Source organism: Suillus subalutaceus (assembly GCF_016647625.1).
Source record: "Suillus subalutaceus strain FC151 chromosome Unknown DFJ58scaffold_128, whole genome shotgun sequence".
In the NCBI taxonomy this organism is placed as follows: Eukaryota; Fungi; Basidiomycota; class Agaricomycetes; order Boletales; family Suillaceae; genus Suillus; species Suillus subalutaceus.
Window position 1 is genome coordinate 89,308 of NW_024540377.1, and position 23,419 is coordinate 112,726.

The window sequence follows — 23,419 nt, forward strand, 5'->3', positions numbered from 1 at the left end:
CCAGTGTAGACATCAGCTCCTACTGAAGATGAATCCTATAGATACGGTGAACAATGGCAGATGCCAATAAGTGAAAGATCGGCATACCAGGATCCCTGGAGAGAGATAACCGAGCTGGAAGCAAGAAACAGCCACAAAGCTTGCACATCCAGAACTTCAGCTTAAAAGACAACCCCGTTTGAAACGATGAGCTCACCTAGCAAAGTAAACCACGTGAGCTTTTATCAGCACCGAGAAACAGTCCCCCATTGTCCGTTTAGTCAACGGGCGGCGCAGTGCACGGAAGTGTTTAACAGAAATCCAGACTGCAAGACACAGTGCGAGGGCCTCCCATACAGTGTAGAGTATCCACGCCAAGGAGTCCAGAAGTCCGGCGTCTCCCCCATAGTCATAAGTGCACTGATAAGTGCCGAAAAGGACGAGTTGCTCTGTATGTCTGATGAGCCTAGCGCACTTAAGTCTTTCGACCATAATTCAAGCTTACCTGCTACAGTATATCTGCCTTCCATCACGGCGATCACTCCGCATGCAATCGTGACAGCCAGGAAGATTGAGACGAGAAAGGCAAGCATCTTTCTGGATTGCTGATACATTGCATGTAACCGAGTTATAATGATGACTTGCATGATGTTTTGGTCGAGTCAATATCATTTGAAGTATTGTAGCTCAGAAGCTCACCTCCCAGCATTGCATTCACGACCACAGTTATCCAAGTTAGTGCAGAGTACATGATGTTGCCTGAAAAATCCCAGCTAGTGATGAGTCTCGGAGGATAAACGCTTGAAACAAACTTACAGCTATCGCTGTCATTATATTGGATGAACAGGTTAGCAATCTCACTCACCCCTACTCAAGAGCGCGGTTGTTTGAGCAAGAATGATAGGCTTTTGTGCAGAGTACTCACCGCATCTGTCACCGAGACTGTCGGAAGACTTTCTGTATCCAGCCAGTCAGAAGCAACAAACAAAGTGTATATGAGACATACGCAGCATGAAGATTCTGATTGTGAGAGATGTCTTATAAGCACAGCGCCAACTTGTTAGTATCATAACAAAACATACATGGTGTATGACATTCCAAGGTAGCGCACCTAGAATGTTTTGAAGTAAGCACGACTGGTCAAACTGCGCTCGTAACATAATGTACGTACACCGAGATATAGAAGAGTCGTGGGGGACCAACGTTTCCCCTGCCACGGAGTTGGATACTGCTTTCTAATATGGGACTCTGCTCACCCAAACCAGTTCAAACTAGTATAAAAGCATTATTGATGAGATGGTCACTCCGACAGTGGCATCAACCTACCTCTTGTCCAAATGCGAGTGCTGAAAATATCATGAGAAGATCAGCGTGTTTTTCTAATAATACTATCTTGCTCACCCCAATCGTATATCACTGCAGCACAGGAAGCGACTGTAAAATCACATTTAAGGTTAGAACGTCACCGACATCATTCCACTGAATCTCCACGAACCTACAAAATAGCTGTAAAAATTATTTGATTCGATTAGCGGCCACCAACTGGGATCACTTGAGACTACAGTCATGTTTGGAAGATAGATGCGAGCGAGCGAGCGGTGAACCTGCCCTAAGGGGGCATGCGTGGTAGATATGGGACCCTCCAGCGCTTTTTATCACTGGAATAGGCATGATGAGGATGTAATTTGTCCCTGCCTTGATTGACAGAAGATTGACACATTGGAGTAGGGGACCCTGGGGGTAGGAGCCGAGTGGCACCGTAGTTTAGCGAGCATTGAGTATCCTTCGGGCTTTGTCGTAGCGTAGTGCTTTTCACCACTTCTTGCCTTGCTCGCGGCACGCAGGCACACAGTCGCGAATACACCGCTCCAACATGAAAGCAGGTAAAAAATTAGAAGCGTTCGACAACATAAAGTGTGTTCGGCTGTGGTGTCACGCGGGATGTTTGGATACCACATAATAAGCTCGAAAAGCGAGTAGTTGGTAACAATGACACTCGAAATGTTCTTGTCATTCTTGTATCAGCTCATAAGTTCCATTAGTAAATAATGACGTTTATCTGTCTAACCTTAGGCGCGATAAGAAAGGCTTGCCGTCTTAATAAGTCTCAACGACTATCAAACTTTTTGCCTCGCTTGCCGGAATCTGGTGACCGCAACAGCTTATGTGGGGTCTCGTAACAAGGCCACACGCTGTCGGTTTAACCCAAAATGAGACTTGAAAACTGAGATAGGTTCAAACATACCGAACAGATAACTCACGTCTCCCCACTGCCCCTGCAACGCCTCGACGCAGACGCACCGATGTACAAGTCCCTCAAATGTGCACCTCCTCACAAGTCCTCAGCATTTGTCGCCTCTCCGTGCTGTGGTCACGAGTGCAAATAAATAAGGTAATGTCATGCGATTCTGATGATGGCTGCCATGCAAAAGGCACTCCGCTAACTCCATCATACAGTTGATGCATCACTGTTGTATCAATTAGCACAAGCTGCTGAAACATCCCGCCATATGCGAGACTACCCACGGCTAAAAACAGAATAGGGAGACCGAAGAAAAGACAGATGCCTGCATGACCGCACGACATCGGAGGAAAACTGACTTCTTGTTCTTCATCGATCTTTTTCTGTCACGGCTTGATATATACACTAGAACGCTATGAGGGTATCAGAGACATGAAGAAGCAAGGAACACACTGCAAGATTTCCGCAGGAATACTACAGGAGACTACGGGTGGGCACAAAGGCTGTGCAGTAGTTTCAAGTTTATGGTTCCAACCTCGTCCACGAAGAATCACGGCCCAAGCATCCCCTTGTCATCATAGCGCGTGCTGTTTGTTTGTGGTTCTAAGTGAGGTTAGAAAATCAGAAACAAGTCGCATTTTGATGTCAGTAGCGTACCGCTTTCACTGACCTCCCAAAAATCTTTGTGATCAGGTCATTGAAGTTGATCAAGAACGCAAAGCCCTTTTATACAGACCCAAGTACCACATTATACACCTACTTATACTTGATACACCGGGAATCTTGAAAAGCACGGGGTTGAGAGTATTGACTGGACTGGCTAGCTTTCTTGGAAACCTCAATGCTAGTGTCAGGGTCCTGCTCGCCAGTAAATATTGACGATGGTAGTATGAGCAGACAAAGTGTATTTCAGAATCCGGGACACATCTGCACAACTTGAAGCTTGAGCTTGAAACTTTGAAGTCCGAGTCTGTCGTCCGACGCACAGTAACAGGTACAATCACACTAGGGCTCGGGGAATTAGGGATCCCGCTCTGGTTGACCGGCTAATTAGCACGACCCTCTGCGAAGACCTAATTGACCGGTGTAAATGACAGCAAATTCACTCAAATTGACCCATAGCTCTTTGACGCTGATTTGCGCTAATTTGCAGGTAAATTTGGTCTAATTGACCGTAATCTACAACAAAGCCGCCAATCACCATTCCTCCCACTCGTCGTCACCCATCGGTGTCGAGGATGAAGTTGTGGCAGCCATCACCTTTGGTGTCGACAGACCTCCGCAAGCAGCCGTGGGCTGTAGAGCGTGGTCCGACAAAATATCGAGGAGGTACGTGGATGATATGTTAATATCTTTACCCACGTCGAACTCAGTCCTTTTCACGCCAGTTAAACCCACATGGTCCGCAATATCACCATTATCAAGCCAATCCCCATCTTCATCATCCGAGTCTGAACATCTGCCTTGATGTTCGTCGGTCAAGCTCGAAGTGGTCATGGTAGGTGGAGCATGCTTCATGATTCGTTGTCGAGCTCTTGGCCATGACCATGTGATGTTACAGCCATGGCTGGCAAATGCAATGCACCGAACAAGTTTTTCCCCAGTGGGATCACTTGATAAATGACAAGGCTTCGAAACCTTGCGAAGCAGTGGGTGCATCTTGGCACCACCTTTTCGACTGTCCTCGTCTTCACCAGCACTGATATACCGGTCGTCATCGAAGGTTGACAAGATATGGGTATCGAGCTTCTGAACCTTGGGCTTTCGTTTCTCGGGTATCTGAGTATGATTGACTTTGACTGGTTTTTTTTTTCCGTAGAACTCGAGTCCGAGACAAGGACTGGCAACTTCATAGTATGCCATCAGTAAGTCCGTTATATTGAAGAAAAAAATAAGATTTGACTCGCAGCTTTTCCAGCTGCAAGAATGAGGCCTCGCGCAGCTTCGAGAGTGTCGTTCACCCATTTCTCCAGGATAACATCACCCGGAAATTTCTTCGTCCATGTTTCAAAAACATGGACTATGGCCTCCATCTCTGGGCCTTGTTCAACGAGTTTAAGGCCATTGACTCGACTGCCCAACCTGACTTCTAGTTCTCGATTGACGGCAGCAGCCTCGCCAATGTCTGCAGTTCATTCGGCGTCTAAGGTGAAGTTTGAGAATTTATACTTTGACTCCTTCGGAATAGGAATGTCTGTTGGCAATGCTGCAAGACAGAGTCGTAGTTCAGCTAGTTGATCCTTGAGATGTTGCATGTAGCTTCGCGATGGGGAGGACAATATTTACAATATTTCAGCGACTCGAACTTCACAATATTTCGGATTCTCGGTGATCTTCCGAGTTGGCAACCAAATCAACTTATATATCTTGACTATGATGAATTAAGGCTCTGTTTGGACATCGAATTCAAAAAGAAATTCACAATGAGAATTTAACTTACGTGTCAGGTGACCTACTCACATGACCTTCGGCATGACCTTCGGCACTACGTGGCGCACATATGATGAATGATAACAGTGATTGTTTGAGGACAACAGTACTAGTGTTGAACGTTGCCCCCCGCCCCCAATCAATATGTACGATTATGAAAACTCAGCGCAGAAATGGCACAGGGAGGAGACCCGTCGACGCCGGCTTACCTTCGTTATGACCTGCATCGTCACGCAAGTTGTATACGTGTATAATCTATTGTTTTTGACTTCGACTCCCCGTATCCCGTACCATACATCAGCCTTGACTGGTGAAGCATGGGTTTATGAACTCACTACAGGGCACCCTGATCGAATCCGCAATAACCTTGGTGTCTCATTAGAAGTCTTTGAGGCACTGATTCAAATTCTCCAACAACATGGTATCTACCGGTCTCGTAATGGCGTCTCCGTGGAGGAACAATTGGGCATATTTTTATATGCTTGTGTGACGGGACTTTTGACTCGCCACCTTGGTGAGCGATTCCAGCGTTCCCCCGACACTATTGCCAGGTAGATACTCAGAACGTCGCAATTGATATTTGTCTCACATAGTATTTTGTGTAGGTACTTCAAGCACTTGTTGCTATTTTTCTCAGACGACCCATTCTACTCCTCGCAAGTTCGCCTACCGAATATCGAGACTCCCATTTCCCAAAAAATTTTAAATGACCCCCGTTTCCGCTTTTTTGATCAATGCATTGGCGCCGTAGACGGCACACATATCCGGATCTTCGCCTCACAAGGCGAACACTCCACCATGCGCAACCGCAAGGGATACTTATCCCAAAACTGTCTATTCGTGTGCGATCACGATTTTTTTTTTATCTATTCACTTTGCGGCTGGGACGGTTCTGTCGCTGATGCGACACTCTGGAATGATGCGCGCGCACATGACTTGCGCTTGCCTCCGGAAAAATACCTACTCGCAGATGCTGGGTTTGGTACATGTGATGCATTGTTGGTGCCATACCGTGGTGTCCGCTATCACTTGAATGAATGGCGTCAGGCCAATCTCCAGTGAGAACAAAAAGTATCAAAATTTTCTGCTTTTGACATTTGACATTCCAGGCCGCAGACACCACAAGAGCTATTTAATCATCGACATGCGTCACTCCGCAACATCATTGAACGCATTTTTGGAGTAATGAAGCGACAATGGCGTATTCTCCAGCTCCCACCCGAGTACAAGATGGATGTGCAAGCGCGCATCCCTGTAGCGCTCTGTGCGCTGCACAATTTCATTCGCAGGTTCGACCCTACCATTTTTGAAGAAGAATATGAAGATATTCTGGGACTTGAGCTTGAGGAAGGTGCGGCTGAGCTGGCTGAACTGAATGAGCTGGGGGATGGACCAGCGAATGCTCAGGAGAGGCGGCGGGCTGATCGTCGCAGGGATGATATTGCTAAGGCCATGTGGGACAATTATGTTGCTGTGTGCGCTGCGCGAGGCAATCAAGCAGGGTAGGATGCAACTGAAATCCTATTGTTACTTTCTATGTAGCATTGGTAAGAGTACAACGGTAATACGAATCAGTCAATGTGCATAGCACGAATTTCACTCAGCCTCTTCTGCACCCAAGCGGACTTCAGCTTATCATTCATGTATAGGTATGCGATGGCCTCGTCTTTGTCCTTCAAGAACAACGGCATCATGTCCAACTTGTCCTTGTCTGATATGTTGGTGGCGGCGCCGAGGACTTCAATAGCACGTGCGAAGTCAGGGGGAGGCGCAGCGACAGGGGGTGCAGGAGCCGGAGGTGGGGGTGGGGGTGGGGGTGGGGGTGGGGGTAGAGCAAAATTTTTACTCATTTCATGTACTGAACTGGCGAGCGACATAATTGCCGCGCTGCCATCCTGCTGCGCTTTGGCAGTTGCAGACGGCGGGCGAGAGCGCTTACCGGATGGAACGTCAACATCAGATTCTAGTGCACTGGCCTTGCGCTTGCCCCGGCTGGCACTTGTCAAGGCCGAAGGTGGGCTTGTGGAAGGGAGGCGGGGCGCAGGCGTGGTGGGAGGACCCATGCTAGTAGGAGACAAAGGCAAGTTATGGAGCATGTTGTCAGAGATTTCGTTGGTAGCAGCGGATAGTTCATGGAGGTTGAGTTTGTTAGAAGTGCGGGTGCTGGTAAAAGGTGCTGCAGATGACGCAGAGCCTGTCTTCTTTCTCTGGACCCGATGGACATGGATTCCCTTCGTGGCATTGCCGGATGCCAGCAGATCAAAGATTGCGAAGTACGCAAATCCCTTGTTCTGGAATTGTCTGGCGTGAGGGTGAGACTTGAAAAAAAATCAGATTGGCCTGCACATATAGAGGACGGTACTCACCTTGATATACCCTGCCCAAGCGCTAGCTGAACTCTCGTCAACACAAGCCCCCTTATCATCTGTCCACGTAAACCCCGACGATGATCCTCCATATCTGAGCTCTACCGCGGCAAGATAAGCACTCTTGAGTGTACCAAATTTTGTTTTGCAAGCGGCATCAGTTTTCTCGCCACCCTTCTGATCCTTGAACTTCTCTGCAAGTGCATTGGCAGCTTTCGTATATGTCGATTTGGGGTACGTCATTCCATCTGTGCCCACTTTGTTTTGATGCAAAAACTCGAGGAGCGCTGCCTCCTCTTCGGACGTCCAACGAGCTGGCTCTTTGCGATTGGAAATCTTGCCTTTCCCCTTAGCTTGTGAACTTGATGTGGTCTCAACTACTCCAGAGTCTACAGAAACTCGAGAGTGAAGAGACACGATAGACGAGTCCGAGTCAGACGTGAGCATCTCTCAAGGATATAGGATATGAGTGGCTAATATCAGAGATAAGAGGCGTGCTGGCATTCCTTGCCAAAGGTCATGTGAGTAGGTCACCTGACATGTAAGTTGAATTCTCATTGCGAATTTCTTTTTGAATTCGATGTCCAAACAGAGCCTAAGGTGTTCAGAAATTAAGCTTTTTACACTGGTCTAGCTGAACTGGCCAACTGAACCATTGGACCCAAATTCACCCAAATTCACCCAAATTGAGGACGTCTCAGGATTCGCTTTTTCGCCCCGCAAACAATGATAAATAACTAATATTAATTTTGTATGTGTTGGGCGTGTTATATAATCAAGCTTGCCACACGACAGTCATGCGTCAATGTCTCTTATCTTGAATATATTCCTCTCCGAGTCTGGCATCTCGCATCTCGCTATGCAACCAATCACTTCCACCCCGCAAATGATAATAAATAATTTTAATAATATCGGTATGCAAAGTTAAGTGTGACTTGGATCTGTAGTTGTAGTACTACCTCGCTGCTGGTAGTCATCGAATCCTATCTATCATGGAGAACGAGTCATCTGCCTCCATCATTGACCTTCTTTCGAATTTGCAACAAGCTGTCTCAGCCCAGGCCCAAATCTCTCTCTATTCTATTTTTCGGTTTGTCGTTCTTGCTACCCTCGCTCAAAAACGACATCACCCTTGTTCAGCCTGGCAATTACAATGTCAATGAGCCACCCAACCATCTTTCAACCAGCCTCCTTGAGTTCTTATCAGCAAGTTGTTGTATTCCTGCTAGTGATGTACCAGCATACTGGACAGTACTCAAGAACATTGTCTGGTATGAGGGCACCTTTGGTTTAGGTGATTTGTTCAAGATCTTTTCCGAAAATCGCATCTATGGAATCAGTAAGCCTATCTGTCATATACTAGTAACTGCCTCTGGATCATCAGCTATATGTACTATTTGATCCAGCACATCGTGCTCTTTACCCTCCACAACAAGTTTGCAGCACGCTTAACTGCGTGAACGAGAAAAAATTAATGAAGGCTATGCAGCGCCCTGCTGTTCTGTACACCCTTAACAATGGCCCCATTGCCACGTACACAGTTGACCTCAAATGTGAAGGTGCGTGCTACAGTTTCATTGACTGCCATTCACACTAATTGGATGCTACGCACAGAATGTAATGTCACATTTCATCACAACTACTATGTCGACTACAAAGCACCAAAGAATTCATGCCAGAGGACCTACTACAAAGGTGTTCCAGACATCATTCATGTGGGTGGACATCAGTTTGTCGAAACAGCAGTTATCCGCATGTGGAGGACTATGAATGTTGTGTCTTGGTAGGTGTCGCAATGTCACTGCTACCAACTGGTGCTGATATTGTGTGATTTTAGGTCATCAATGTCAAATTGCGCTCGTCTGTATAACCTGGCACTTTCTCATCAAGCTGTCCCTCCAGATGACTTTCCTTACAGTTTCTCTCTTTCTGGTGACCATGTCTGGAGTGGCATTGTTCAACTCTCACTCCTTGAAGATCTTCTATGTCGTGGGGAGACTCTTGCTGTCCAACATTCAGGTTTGCACCGAGACCGCTTCACTGCAGCCATTCAAGTGAGGAACCGTAGAATTCAGTATTATGGCCAGGAAGAGCTGTGTCACTACTGCTCTAAATGCACTTCTTTCTATGACGAGGACGATGATGGGAAGGTGGATAGCAAGCTGTCTGTTATTGTCATAGATGGTGTCACTGTCGGGCACCCATGCTGCAGTGTCCATAACTGCCATAATCCGCTTGCCAACAACCGTGACCGTTTTTGTCTCACTCATAGCTCTCTTGATGGTGTATGCACCATCATTGGGTGTGACAATCCCACTATCCCCGCTGAAGGATCTTCAACTCAGCTGAGGGTGCAGCTGATATAATTGTTGAAGGGAGGAAAATATGAGTGCGATATGTTCGTCCCTTAGGGGAAGCGGAGAAAGCAAATATCCACTGGTCAACTCTAGGGGGGATGCGCAAAGCGCGTGATAAGGCGAAAGCGCGGGAACAAAGGCGCTATAGGCGCGCGAAGCGCGGGAAAGTCGCGCGTCGAAAAGCGGAACTGGGTGAAAGCGGTATGCGAGCGATAGTGAGATGTTAAGATGTGTACTGAGATGCTGATAAGACAACTGATGCGGATATGGCCACTAGAGCTAACTGCTACTAGGGCTTGCGATGATTTATTCAAAACATAATAAAAACTCGGAGATGGTGACTGTCTATGATGATGGTGGTCCGTGGTAATGTGTGTTGTGTAAAGTAAAAAATGTGTCATGAAAAATGTGTACCAAGTGAAAATAAACATGGTACGATGTTGAAATAAATGATAAATGGAGAAATGCATACCTGGGAACTTGGTTGGACATGGGAAAACACAGTGGGAAGTCAGGCGCCCTATAGTGCTTAGGCGCGGGAAAATTCGCCTAAAGCGCGCGCAAGTCACGCAAGTGTCGCCTATGTCGCGGAAGTGTCGCCTAAGTCGTGCGAACGTCGCGTTTATCGCGCAAGTGTCGTGTTACATGCATGATACTGTAGACTCGACCTATGTTGCAATATGTGCCATTGTGAGGCTACCCAGGATCGAGTCTCTACACCGCAAAGAAGACGTGCAGCGATCCGGCTCATTATGCTGTTGAGGCAGCATACACCGAACGTGGACAGGCACGCTTCCAACTCAGAGAACATCTTGAGCGTGCTCATGTTTCCAACCCAAGTAGCTCCAATACCAGAGATATAGCTGTGGACGAGATCGACGATGATAGCCCGCTAGAAGAAGATTTCGATGTCAACGAGAGAGATGAAGTTGTCATGAATGCTGCTGCCACACCGCAAAGGACGAACCGCAAGGTTAAGGCACAATTTGGCTGCAAGCGTACACACAACGAACAGCTTTTCGTTGCACCCTGCAGCATGATCATAGCACGAGAGACTTTCTATGGAGCAGAAGGAGTTGCGAGTGTTATCATATGTTTTAAGTTCAACACCACTGTTATTGCTAACTTCAGTGTTATAGGAAATGATCAAGTGTGTGTATCGTGATGAAAGCATTAGGCCAGATCACATATTCTACGACAACAATTGCACCCTCTCCTACATGGTGCGCAACGATCCTTACTTCATCAACATAGGATTATCTGTCGATGTATTCCACTCCAAATGCAAACATTCCAAAGAAGATATGTGGTGTCAGACGCACTGCAATCCCTCAGCTTTTGACGACTTAAAGGACGAAAATGGGCAGTGGGTTTTCAACTCATCAGTAGCAGAGCAGACCAATGTTTGGTTTGGAGGATATCATTCAATCTGTCGAGAAATGACTGCTGACCACTATGCATTTTTCTTGATGAGATGATTTTGCAAAAGAACCGGATGACAAGAGCAAAGTTGGAGACAGAGGGACGAAACACAGACAACTGGCCATTGGCAGTAGAATAATTACATGTAGTATGTTAGACGATATACACAACAAAATGAGGCTGAGATGTGTAGGTGATGCGATGCTAGTAGAGATATGATAATTGAACCATCAGTTTGCCTTTAGACGCTTCTTCACAGCCTTTACCTGTGCATGACGTGCAGGACTTTCCTTCATAAACATAGAATATAGTCCCTCCTGCATCATGCCACAGGACACAAACCGGGCCCACATGGAGACCGGTGCATCAAACCACCGCTGGTAGTGTTCTGTGAATGTCGATGGGTTAAACTTCACCTTTGGCCCATAGAAGGCCAGGAACGTAGACTTGAATGACTTGCCGGCCTCGCGTGCCTTCCTGCAGGCATCAAAACAAGCTGAAACCTCACAGGTATAGAAATCGCTTGGCCATCGGCGAGTAGCGATGAATGCATCAACATCGATTGGATGCTCCGGTGACAGGCCAGATGAAGATGGAGTGATGGTACGGTCACCATCATGTTCGTCGCTCTCATCCAAGTCTATACTAAGGTCTAGCAGATCAGATGTGCAGACTACCTTGCGATGACGGGTTCTGAGCACAGTGGGTGGGGGAGAAGGTGATGGTACTGGAGGTGAAGGTGATGGTGCTGGAGGCAATGGCAATGGCAATGGCGCTGGAGACGAAGGCAAGGAGGCATCGGCAATGATATCCTGGTTGATGGCTAGATGCACTGATGCTCGCTCCCTTGGAAGATTCTTTCGCAGGTGGGGAGGAGCTGCAGCGTCAGAGGAATGTGTGAAGACAGAATCAAAGTCTGGCGTGACTGTAACTCCCACATTGCACAGGTAGACAGAACGTGCATCAAGGGTAAGCACGTGCCCTTGGAAAATTTGGACCCATCGACAGCACGAGGGATTGAAGTACTGAACCAGGTGTTTGCCGTCGATGCCAAAAGGAAGGCCAAGTGCTGCTAATATGTCCGTGGTCACTGGGAATTTGGGGTATACAAACCCGTTCTGAAATTCACATAACTGGGCATCCTCGCCATCCTAATATTCAAGACGTCAATAACAGTCCACAGCTACAAGCAGCGCAAAAAAGTTCACCTTACACCACCCATAGGCATTCACAGTATTAGCAACCTGCATTTGAAAGTCACGATCAGAGGCTGCTTTGGCTTGCGTTTGTTGAAGTGTGCGCTCCTGCTCTGCATAGCGCTCCATGAAAATTGGTGGGAGTTGAGATTGATGGTGTGGATCAGCCAAGATATCCACCTCGGTACTGGGCTCAATAGCACGGCCCTTGCCCTTACTGGCATGTCGGCCACGGGACTGTCTAGCAGGCTGCCTTGAAGCCTGGCGCGAAGATGAACGAATATGGCTGGGCGGCAATACTGTATCTGGTAAGGCACTGGCAGGTGAGAGCAATGGAGATGGCAGAGGAGACGGTGAAGCAGAAGGTAATGGTGAAGGGGCAGCTGAAAGAACTGGTGTTGGTGATAGTGATTGTGTCAATGACCAAGCATCTGGAGGGCTAAGTGCAAGTACAAAGTGGTTTTTCAATTTGCAGCCTCCAAAGGTAATGCAGTGCGTGTGACAACAGATGTTCTCGCAATCTGCAGCAATTCGAGGGAACTTGCAACCAGGAACAGCACAATGCCTTGCCTGGCTGCTCAAACTGGGCAATGGAACCGGTGAAATCTGTGGCAACTGTGTAGGTGACGTCCTCGGTGAGCCCCACCGAAAGTAGGAGCAGGGCATGCCATCTTCGTTACGAATTTTGCACTGTATCCAATGAATTAGCATGAGGGTAAGACAATGATGCTGGACTGACTTACTTTGGCATACCATCGTCCTTGATTGCCCTTGAGATTGGCCTTCACCACACTCCACTCGACAGGCTGACGGTGGGTCGAGCAAATGGCAGACCACTCGGGCTTGATAGGAAACATCGAGGGTGTGACATCGGACATTGCTGGTAGGATAGTATGAAGGTGAATCTGAAGAAACACAGTTTAGCGGGCAGGATGCGAGGCTTTACAGATACGACTTACCCATATTGACAAAATTGATAACGCACCAAGGAAATTGTTGGTGGAGCAATGGCTGGTGGAACTGAACGAAATAGGAATGAGTGAGCGATAACAAAGTACCTAGTGTCAGCAGATACAGTGAGCATTATGGAACACTTAGACGGAGTAGCCCACGCACATTAATAAATTTACATGCGGGCAGGAACCGGGAGGCGTTGCACTGAAGATAGCTGGTGGTAGAAAAAGTGAGAGGAAGAAGGGGATAAGTCTGTTGAGCATGCGGCAGCGCTCCTTTATACCTTGGGGATGTTTGGTGCAACAAAACAAAGGGATCAATACCCTCATGGCTATTCTGTATTTATTCCAGTAGGCGGTATCCTCTTACTTAAGGGTCTTATGTACGTCGCTTATATAGTGACAGCACAACTATATAGGATAAGACTTCTTGCCAGTCCTTAAGTACACAGTCTACGACTTTTCTAGTTTTCGTGGTAGATAACGTGTGAGTTCTTGGGAGGGTTTACTTAAAAATGTCCCCTTCTTGCTTTCTCTCTGTAGGTTTGCTTTGAGGTCTTTTGTCAATTAAATAGGTTTATTTCACCCTATGAAAGTTTGCCTCAATGTGAAGTAGTTCTCTTAGTTTGATTCTCCCTTCCTATGAAAGAGAGAGGTTATTTGTATGTGTGAAGTTTAGTTTAAGTTTAGTGGGTTAGTTTGTTATATAGTCAACCCCTGTAAGGTAGTATATAACTCAGATAGATGTTTCTTAGTCTTACTTCAAGGCACTAGATTTGCCTGCACTTTATTTCTTAGGTAATCTCACTTGATTTGAGAACAGGGTTTAAAGTGGGAAGCTTAGATTGACAGTGGCAAAATGGGCTCCTTTTATACCTTTTTGGAGGCCATCTTACTAAGCATGATTCAGCACATGGATTGGTAAGAACATTCTTACAAATCAATCCTTTTGGTGTGTTGAGTCAGCTTGTTTACTAACTAGCTTATTAATACAATGTAATATTACAAAGAAAGATGAATAAAAAACATGAGTCATCCCAAGGATTGGTAAGAACATGCTTACAAACCAATCTTTTGAGTGAGCTGAATCAGCCTTCTTACTAAGTAGCTTATAAATACACTTGCAAGTCTTACAAAGCATGACGAATCATGACAAAAACATGATGAGTCAAGTTGAATCCTTACAAATCAGATTATTAACCAGTCACATGACAAGCTTACAAACATGCTTTGTGGCTGGAGAGGAAGTTTGATGGATAAATATGCCTAGAAAAATGGAAACAGATAGAATCTCATGGAACAAAATAGAAATACATGGAGAAATGGAAGTGAAGTTTTGAAAGTGAAAATACTAGCTAATAACTAAGGGAAAAATGATGGGGTAACTTGGTGATAGGATACATCCTGGTGTATTATACCTCCCTTATTACTCCTGCTATGTATATGTCATGGTATGAGTCACATACCATGCATGACAGTGGGGTGGAAGTCGCATAGCGAGATGCGAGATGCCAGACTCGGAGAGGAATATATTCAAGATAAGAGACATTGACACATGACGTCGTGTGGCAAGCTTGATTATATAACACGCCCTAACACATACAAAATTAATATTAGTTATTTATCATTGTTTGCGGGGCGAAAGCGCGAAGGGGCGAAAACCCGAATCCTGAGACTTTCTGCCCAAATTGACACCTGGTTTTCGAGGGTCTGAAATTCACCCTGTCATTCACGGTAAATTAGCAAGGTAAATTAGCCGGGCAAATTAGCCCACCCCAAATTCCCTGAACCCTAAATCACACTGAGCAGAATTGAGTTAGAACTTGTTGGAAAAATGACTCATCAAGACTAAAACTTTCGCGATTCAACAATAATATTCCTCAATGTATATATTTGAAAACTAACATCTCAAAACTGTATAATGGCTGTTTGATGTAACTTGCCATCATGCAAGTGCGGCAGCCAGTTCCATTGGTAGTAGTACAATATGATATTGGCTTATTCCATAGTATCTACTACGAAACACCCAATCACTACAAACGACAAAACAGGATTCTTCTGCTCCGAGTCCCTGAAGAGTGCCTGGCAAATGACTAGTTGACTCGGAGTTGACTCAGAGAGGTCTTTGTGTCACACCGTGACAATACTACCAGTTGATGCATATGCGTCCGGATGGAAAACAAGCGAAGTCATGCGGGTTCCTGCATTGAAGTCAGCCACAAGCTTAGCGTTGTATTCTCGAATGCTAAGGATGAGGCGCGGTCCTAGCACGAACATCTGCATGACTGACAAAACATCGAGAATACCGTGATAAGCCACAGTCCCCACGGAATTCGAGTCCTATAGAAATGCATTAACAACGGTCACACGAAGATGTCATGACAGGTCAATCGGCATACCATGAGTGTTGGGGACAAAAAGCCAATGGTGAAGCAAGAACCAACAGCGAAGCTAGCAGGTGTGATTCAGCAAACTACAGCATCTATGTTCAAACAGCTCACCTTGCAAAGTAAGCCACATGAGTTTTTATTACCACCGTCAAGCAGTCACAGATGGTCCTTGTCCTGAGCGGTTGTGGCAGTTCACAAAAGTGTTTGACAGCAATCCAGACTGCAAGACACAGTGAGAGGACCTCCCATAGAGTGCAGAGCATCCAAGTCATGGAATTAAGAAGTCGGGCATCTCCCTCATAGTTATAATTGCATTGATAGTTGCCAGAGAGAATGAACTCCTCTGGTATTCATTCAATAAGCCTGATGTACTGATGTCCTTAATCCATGATTCAAGCTTACCCCCTATGGTATGGCTTGTCCCTATTGCAGTGATCCCCACGCAAGCGATCGTGATACCCAGGAAGATTGCAACAAGAAAGATAAGTATCCTTCTGGATTGCTGATATATGGCATGTAGCCGAGCAACCATGATGACTTGCGTGATCAGTCAGCCAATGCAAGGTTGCTGAGGTTTCTAAGTAGCTCACTTCTCAGTAAGGCAGTTATGACCACATTAAGCCAGTTTAGTGCTAGGAAGAGATTATTGCCTAAAACCCAGTCAGTGATGAGACCCAAACGCTAAAATACTCCAAACAAACTCACAGCTGTTGTAGTCCGAGTCATTATGCTGAACAAATTAATTGAGTGTATCACTTACCCCTGCGTAAAAGTGCAGTTGATTAGACAAGAATGACAGGCATCAGTGCAGAATGCTCACTGCATCTGACACTGAGATTGTCGGAAGAGTTACTATGCACCACTGGTCAGAAGAAATGAATGTGGTGTATGTCAAGAAACATACTGAGCATGAATATCCTGGTTGTCAGAGAAGGCCTATTAGCATAGCATCAACTTGGTAGTTGTGCAAACCTACACAATGTATGGCAGTGCAGCATAGCGCACCTATAGTACTTCCACTCAGCACAACATGCCAATTTATAACATAAAATACATACACTGAGATATAAAAAAGTCATGAAAGACCAGCGTCGCTTCTGCCCTGAATCAAATTTATTATCATGTTGTTTTGCTGATAAGGTACTTCGCTTACCCAGATTAGTTTGACCTATTACACCATGCTTAATGAGATGGCCATTCCAGTAATTGCATCAACCTACCTCTTGTCTGAAAGTGAGTGCTAGGAATATTGTTAAGATAATTTAATGATTCTTCACCACTACATCAGGAAAATGGGAAAAAGTCTTAGCCATCTTATCTCACTTAAACAGACTTAATTCAATGCTAAGTTCACCAAGCTGTCAAAGCAAATCATTCTGACTTAATTTCTGCTTGGAGAATTGTTCACCAAGGAAACACAATAATAGTAAGTAATGCATGGCCAGAATTAAGTATGATAATAGACTGTGGGAACTTTTTTCATGAAAACCAATGTTGTAGCCCTTGTCAAGGAGAGTCCACTATGCGACCCAGAACTGGTGAATTTCGCCGGTACCATCACCCGTCAATCTAGTCAGAGTCACCGCATTACATGTTGAACATCACCGGGGATTGGTAATAACAACCCACCCCACAGGTGATTTATTACAGTTAAAAAAACTACATTTTTTGCCAAGTCTTTTTGTTTTCCAAACAACTGACCTGAATGGCCAGATATTCTGCTTTGTTATCCTCAAGCTTCATCGCCTTGAGCAGACGGCCTCTGCTGCCCAAGTCTCTCATTTCGGCAGTTGTGGGCTTCTGGATGAGCTCGTGCGTCGGATCAACACCATGACGGCCATTTCTAATCTTCTCTTCTGCAACTTTTTTAGCAGCTTCTGCTTCTGTGGTCATGAGCTTTGCTGCCTGTCCAGCCTCCTCAAGTTGCAAGATCTTTGCTGCTCGAAATATGTTTGTTATTTGAAATACCAATGGCACCGGTAAGAAAATTTTTCCACACCTCTGAGACGAGAATTCTCATCCTCAAGTTTCGTGTTCTTCTCTTGCAGGACTTGCTTTGTCTGATTTTTATTCGAGGTTTTCAAAGCTGGAGTCATTGTTTTGGCTGCCACAGGTGGTCGAACTGTTCCGACCTGGCCGGAAGCTGCTGTTGGATTGCTCGGTGCAGCTCCGCTTTTTTTTAGCTGCAACAGTTGGCCCCGTAGGTGGTCGGTTCTCATTACTGCCAGGCATGGTTATTGTATGGGTCTGATGAGAGGACTGAATGTGGGTATGGTGGCTAGCGCTGCGAATCCTTGTATGCAGCCACAGATGTGAATCAAAGTCATTTTGTCCTTAAAGCTTCGCTGATCTGCCAGAACACGTCCAAATTCCATGGTTAAATTTCACCACCCTGCAGTGCGTAAACTATGCCGCTGTTGTAACAAATGGGTCAGTAAAAGAACATGGCGGAATCACCGCCTACTCATTGCCCCTCCGCGTTTGAAAGCAACATCACCCTATCAGTCGAAACTTCTCGCCACTGGCAAACATAAGAAGGCAAAGCAGGTAGCGCAGCCCTCAGAGAATATTCAACTCAAAGATGAAATGACATTGGGTATGTCTCTCTCATGATGAAACCAAACTATAACCAATGCATTCGCAGACGTGCAGGATAATTACAACATATCATTCAGTCCTCCACCAAGTCCATCACCTCTTCATGCCACCTCACCGATCCCACCGAACGATACATTAATTCCAGCCCTGATGCACTGTACATGATGCACTCTCAATGGCTCGCCAATCTTGCAGCCATCTTGTAGAGTCAGCTGAGCGGGAACTGTTGTCTGATGAAGAGAAAAATGATCTTGAGAGCAGTGGAGAAGAGGACTCTGACCATGACTCCAATGAGGACTTTGACCGAGAGGTTGGCCTTGAGAGTGATGTTGAGGATGAGTTATTGGGTGAAGGAGTCAAACAGGAGCTCCTGGAGATCAGTGTGTTTTTTGCTGTGAGATTTGATGTAGTGAAGCTTATAGACTAGCAGGTGAAGATCTCAGCATTGACGACAAAGATATATTGCGTGCATTCGCATACAAAATCAAGTCTCACTTGACTGAGGCCAATTTTAACATGCTCCAGTTTGCTTTCCCCTCCGCCAATGTCCCAAGCCTTAAGAAGGCAAAATCGTGAGTTGCATTTTTATCAGGACTAGAGCCTCAATATCACGATTGCTGCGTGAACTCATGTTGCTGTTTTGTTGGGCCAAATGAAGATCTTGAAGTCTGTCCGCATTGCAGTGCACCATGCTACCAGTCCAACAAGCGGCCACAGAAACAGTTCACTTATGTTCCCGTCATTCCACGCCTCGTCTCGATGTTTCACAATCCTGCATTGGCAACAAAAATGAGATACCGTGTGCACGATCACATACACACTCCTGGCTCAGTCAATGACATCTTTGATGGCTTGTGGTACTGCCAGCTGTGGGCTACAAATGTTGTCATCAATGACACAGAGATGCCTTTTTCTCACTTCAACCCTTGTGATATTGTGCTGGGATTGTCAACTGATGGATTTGCACCTTTCCGACGTCGAAAATCTACTGCTTGGCCAATCATTCTCTTCAACTACAATCTCCCTCCGTAAATCCGATTTCTCAAGGATTATATCATATGCCTGGGTGTGGTTCCTGGCCCAAAGAAACCAAAGACTTTGATTCTTTTCTATGGCTTTTTGTCGAAGAGCACCTCAAACTAGCTGCAGGAGTTCGGGCATTTGACTCACTCCAGGCGAAGCTGTTCATCCTCCAGGCTTATCTCATCATTGTGGCAGGAGATATTCCTGCAGTTTCAATGGTCATGCAAATCAAGGGTCACAACGGTTATTCTCCCTGTCAAACATGCAACATTACTGGGGTTCGAGTTCCCTGGGCAAAAAGTACTGTGCACTAGGTGCCTCTCAATTGAAGCAGTCACCCTGAGATTCGTTCATCATGCACTGCCGTGAAAAATTCGATCCACTTCAACTCCCCCACCGCACTCATGAGGAGATGATGCAACATGCTCAGCAAGTTCAACTGGCACCCACAACAGCTGAAGCAGAGAGACTCGCCAAGAAATATGGCATCAAAGGCATACCTGTTTTAAGTTTTGTGTCCTCACTATCATTCCCGAAGTCATTTCCCTATGACTTCATGCACCTCATTTGGGAGAATGTCATCAAAAACCTTATCTTACTCTGGACAGGTGAATTCAAAGGCCTCAATGTTGGGTTGGAGGATTATGAGCTGGGCGAAAGTGTCTGGAATGCTGTATGTCAAGTGGGTGCTAATTCAGGCTCTTTTATCCCATCAGCATATGGTGCTCGCCCACCTAATCCAGCCACTGAACAGAGTATGTGCACAGCAGACTCGTGGTCATTTTGGACTCAATATCTTGGGCCGGTCCTTTTGCATCACAAGTTCTCAAAGAGTACTATAAGCACTTTGTGAAGCTTGTTCGCATGGTCCGTGTTTGTCTTCAGTTCAAGCTCTCATCTGCAGATATCAGTGATTTGAGAATGGGGTTTGCCACTTGGTTCGAAGAATTTGAAGTGTGAGTCCTTAACACTTCTCTGCAGTGCTTGTCTTGATGTCTAAGGTGCCGTTGTTTAGGATATACTACCAAAACAATCCCGAATGTCTATCAGCATGCCCTATCACAATTCATGCACTTCTGCACATAGCTGATAGCATCGAAGAGACCAGACAAGTGTGGACCAGTTGGGCATTTCCAATGGAGAGGTTTTGTGGGCGGATGCAACCAGCAATTATGAGCAGACGTCATCCTGATGCATGCATGGCTTGTTACATTGTCGAACACGCTCAACTTACACAAGCAGCGCTTGTCCACAATTTCACAGAAGAACTGACCCTTCGTCCATGTCAATTGGGAGTCATAGCCAGGCATTTCAAGCATGAGTCGTGTTTGTTTTTGCTATGTCTTTCAAGCACACCCCAATTATTTACTACTACTTCCCCAATCAACAGATCCATCATGTGTGCTCTTGCCACCACAGAGAACAACCCCACTCGCATCAGTCACACTCTCACGGATCTTCAAGGCACTTGCAACTCGGTTTGATGTGTCGTTAGCATCGGTTCGCCAGCATGTCAAAGAAGTGTGTATTGAGCAATGGGGCAAGGTCCGATGGCTGGATGGTGGTGACACAATGCTTGCGGCAGGGCTTGTTTCATCCCAACATGATTCATGAGACGCCACATTTGTGCGAGTGAGTTTAGTTGTTTATGTGGTGTCATTGCGCGTGCCAACAGAACTTTGCAGTATGAGACCCTCATTGATAAATTCGCTCGACAACATCACATGCCACCTGCATATGAGAAACAGACATTCTATGGTCATCTGCAACATATTTTTGTCATTTGCATTCCACATACTCCAGCTCTCAAAGTTGACGGTCCAACTACCATTTTCCTCACTGCATTGTCAACATGCAAACTCAAATCCACTCCATCAAGCTTGAACGCTCTCGACATTCACTTTTACAGTAGCCTCAATGATACTTTAGACGTCGTGGACATTGTCTGCTTGCAATGTCTCATTGGGCGTGTGCCAATGGATGGAGGTCGGCAGTGGGCAATCATTGACCGAAGTGGGAATCTTGCTCATGCAGCTTTTGAGGATTCTTAGCATTCACAAGAGGCAAGGTTGCAATTGAGATCATGTTCACGGATTTTGGTACTTGGTGTAAATTTTATCTAGCCCTTGTGAAAATTTTAAGCTCGAGCAACTGAGCCTTACACTCTGCATTACACCGCTGCCTCTCCGCATTCCAGCGTGCCTCGATGAGATTCTCGATATAGTCCACTGGCACAACAAGATTATCCTCCAGGACCATGGTTGTGTCAGCATCATTGGGCTTGGAGGCCTTGGCCTGGGCAGCAAGTATCGTGAGGTATTCGGGGGCTGAGGAGACAGTGGTCAGTATGTGTATATGATACATAGGTCAGGAGCTCAGGATGGAGACACGTACATAATTCAATAGGGTCATCCAGATTCTCAGGTATCTTGAGGCGACAAAACAAAGTTGGCTTGGATGGTCTGGTGAAAGGTGATATTGAGCAGTTAAGTCAAAGAGAAATTAAGATGACTCACAGTGCGGAAGAGTTGGTGGTCATATTGTTAGTGGCGCTGATGGGCAGTTGACGAAGATCAGTGATTCGATGGGTACAATTGCAACAGCGCGCGACGTCAAAGATTATCATCTGTCGACAGATTTGGCATTTTTTTCAAGTGGTGAATGTAACTGAGAGAACAGGTGATTATCAACTGCAGGATGGACGGTGAATACAGTAGCTTGCAAAGCATCGAAAATTACCCAAATAGGCGGTGACACGAAATCACCTGTTCCACACCGGCCACCACCTCACCACTGGTTTATCAGGTGAATCGCGCAATTCACTAGTTTGCCCAGTGACTCGAACCCGCTTGCAGTCTCATAGTGGTCTATCCATAGTCTAATGGTATCAATAGGTTAAGATCATAGTAAGATATCAGCAAAATACTCGAAAGTGGAGGGTTCAAGAAAGCAACTTGACTGTGGGAACTTTTTCGATGAAAACCAAAGTTGTAGCCTTCATCAAGGGGAGTCTATCCATAGTCTCATGACACCAATAGGTTGAGATCCTAGTGAGTTATAAGCAAAATACTTGAAATTGAAAGGTTCAAATGCTATTAACCAAAAACTCGAAAATTCACTAAGTCTTGTGTTGTGGCTTTGTTTGGCACTGCTTATATAAGCAAAAGTGCGGTCAACCACAAGTCTTTTCCCATCTTTTCCTTCCTTTTCTCCCACTGTCTCTTCCTTAGTTTATCTTCCATCTTTCTCTGACAATTTCTGAGTTTTTGCCTCTCTTCTCTTCTTCTTCTCCTTCTCTTGAAGTTGGTGTTGGTGTTGATGTTGTTGGTGCTGGGGCTGGGGCTGGTGCTTTGAACTCTGGTGAGTCTTTTCTCTTTCTTTGTGTTCAACTCTCTTTCTTTGTCTTCCTTCTCCTCCTCCTCCCTAAGTTTGCCTCTTTGGTAAGTCTTTCTTTCTCTCTTCTTCTCCTTCCCTCTGACCCTCTCCTTCCTCTAGCTCTCTTCCCTCCTCCTCCTCCTCCTCCTCCACCATCACCTTCCCCTCAATAATCTTCGCATTTTTTACCATTTGGTGAGTCTTCCTTTTTATTTTCACTCTGCCTCTAACTCCTCTTCCTTCCTCTAATTTTTGGATTTTTGGCTATTTGGTAAATCTTTCTTTTGTTTTTACATTTCCTCTCTGATTCTTCCTTCTAGCTCTCTTGCCTCTTCCTCCTTTAATTTTCGCATTTTTACCTCTTTTGTAGTTAGTAGTTTACATGTGTTGTAGTAGTTACTGGAAATATAATTTGAAATTTTCGCTTTTTGGGGGGTTTTGAGCCATAATGACAAGTACCATTTTTCCTGATATGCTTAACTGTGTACTTATCTCAAGTCACTGATAAGTATAACAATAAGTCAAATTCATCAGAAGACCCTACTTTTTCAAGCAATGGAATACTTAGCAGAATTCTACTTAATCTTACTTAGAATTACCTTCAAGTCACCTTAAGTGTGTTTAAGAAAATTTCCCTTTTTCCTGATGTATCTTGCTCACCCCAATCATAAATAATCGCAGCGGAAGCTGCAACTATGAAATCATTAGCTCAAGGCATCACCGACATCAACCGACCGAGTCTCCATGAACCTATAAAATAGCTGTGAAAATTATATGAATTGATCAGCGGCCATTGACTAGGATCATCTGAAATTACGGTCATATTGGAGGGATGGGTGTGAGCAGTGAGTGGCAATTTTAGTGGACGTATGATGGGCCACCGAAAGCCAGCATTCATACAGAATATATCTACCAACCATCAAGCGCTTTTATCCCACTGAAATAATATTTTTTTAGATCAGCCCTGCCTTGATTTACCGCTGCACAGAATTTACCAGTATGCTGTCACGGTGGCGGCCATCCAACCCTTGGACCAGTGCTTCCACCACCTCTTTGCCACACGCTCACGCTTCCACCACCCCTTTGCC

General features: G+C 45.6%; 6 protein-coding genes across 6 annotated transcripts; 2 read left to right on the top strand and 4 right to left on the bottom strand.

Moving 5' to 3' along the window:
- Nucleotides 1–3,418: 3,418 nt before the first annotated feature.
- Nucleotides 3,419–4,254, bottom strand: DFJ58DRAFT_732583 (uncharacterized protein; the record flags this gene model as incomplete). Its single annotated transcript, XM_041386186.1, has 2 exons — nt 3,419–4,068; nt 4,125–4,254. 2 exons carry the CDS (start codon nt 4,252–4,254, stop codon nt 3,419–3,421), a joined length of 780 nt encoding a protein of 259 aa, XP_041239377.1.
- A 4,177-nt stretch (nt 4,255–8,431) lies between these two features.
- Nucleotides 8,432–10,539, top strand: DFJ58DRAFT_666720 (uncharacterized protein; the record flags this gene model as incomplete). The annotated part of the gene is made up of 4 exons (XM_041382577.1): nt 8,432–8,576; nt 8,632–8,800; nt 8,855–9,368; nt 10,105–10,539. Coding segments are annotated over 4 exons (1,263 nt in total), but the record flags the coding sequence as incomplete, so codon positions are not given.
- A 487-nt stretch (nt 10,540–11,026) lies between these two features.
- On the bottom strand, nt 11,027–13,076 carry DFJ58DRAFT_732587 (uncharacterized protein; the record flags this gene model as incomplete). Its single annotated transcript, XM_041386187.1, has 5 exons — nt 11,027–11,947; nt 12,005–12,682; nt 12,736–12,897; nt 12,952–13,012; nt 13,051–13,076. 5 exons carry the CDS (start codon nt 13,074–13,076, stop codon nt 11,027–11,029), a joined length of 1,848 nt encoding a protein of 615 aa, XP_041239379.1.
- Nucleotides 13,077–16,994: 3,918 nt separating this feature from the next.
- DFJ58DRAFT_845123 (uncharacterized protein) lies at nt 16,995–17,431 on the bottom strand (the record flags this gene model as incomplete). The annotated part of the gene is made up of 2 exons (XM_041393132.1): nt 16,995–17,272; nt 17,335–17,431. The coding sequence occupies 2 exons, from the start codon at nt 17,429–17,431 to the stop codon at nt 16,995–16,997; spliced, it is 375 nt and encodes a 124-aa protein (XP_041239380.1).
- A 2,081-nt stretch (nt 17,432–19,512) lies between these two features.
- Nucleotides 19,513–21,007, top strand: DFJ58DRAFT_718232 (uncharacterized protein; the record flags this gene model as incomplete). Its single annotated transcript, XM_041384450.1, has 5 exons — nt 19,513–19,761; nt 19,791–19,912; nt 19,972–20,234; nt 20,308–20,546; nt 20,642–21,007. 5 exons carry the CDS (start codon nt 19,513–19,515, stop codon nt 21,005–21,007), a joined length of 1,239 nt encoding a protein of 412 aa, XP_041239381.1.
- A 64-nt stretch (nt 21,008–21,071) lies between these two features.
- DFJ58DRAFT_732591 (uncharacterized protein) lies at nt 21,072–21,495 on the bottom strand (the record flags this gene model as incomplete). The annotated part of the gene is made up of 3 exons (XM_041386188.1): nt 21,072–21,283; nt 21,351–21,418; nt 21,473–21,495. The coding sequence occupies 3 exons, from the start codon at nt 21,493–21,495 to the stop codon at nt 21,072–21,074; spliced, it is 303 nt and encodes a 100-aa protein (XP_041239382.1).
- Nucleotides 21,496–23,419: the final 1,924 nt, after the last annotated feature.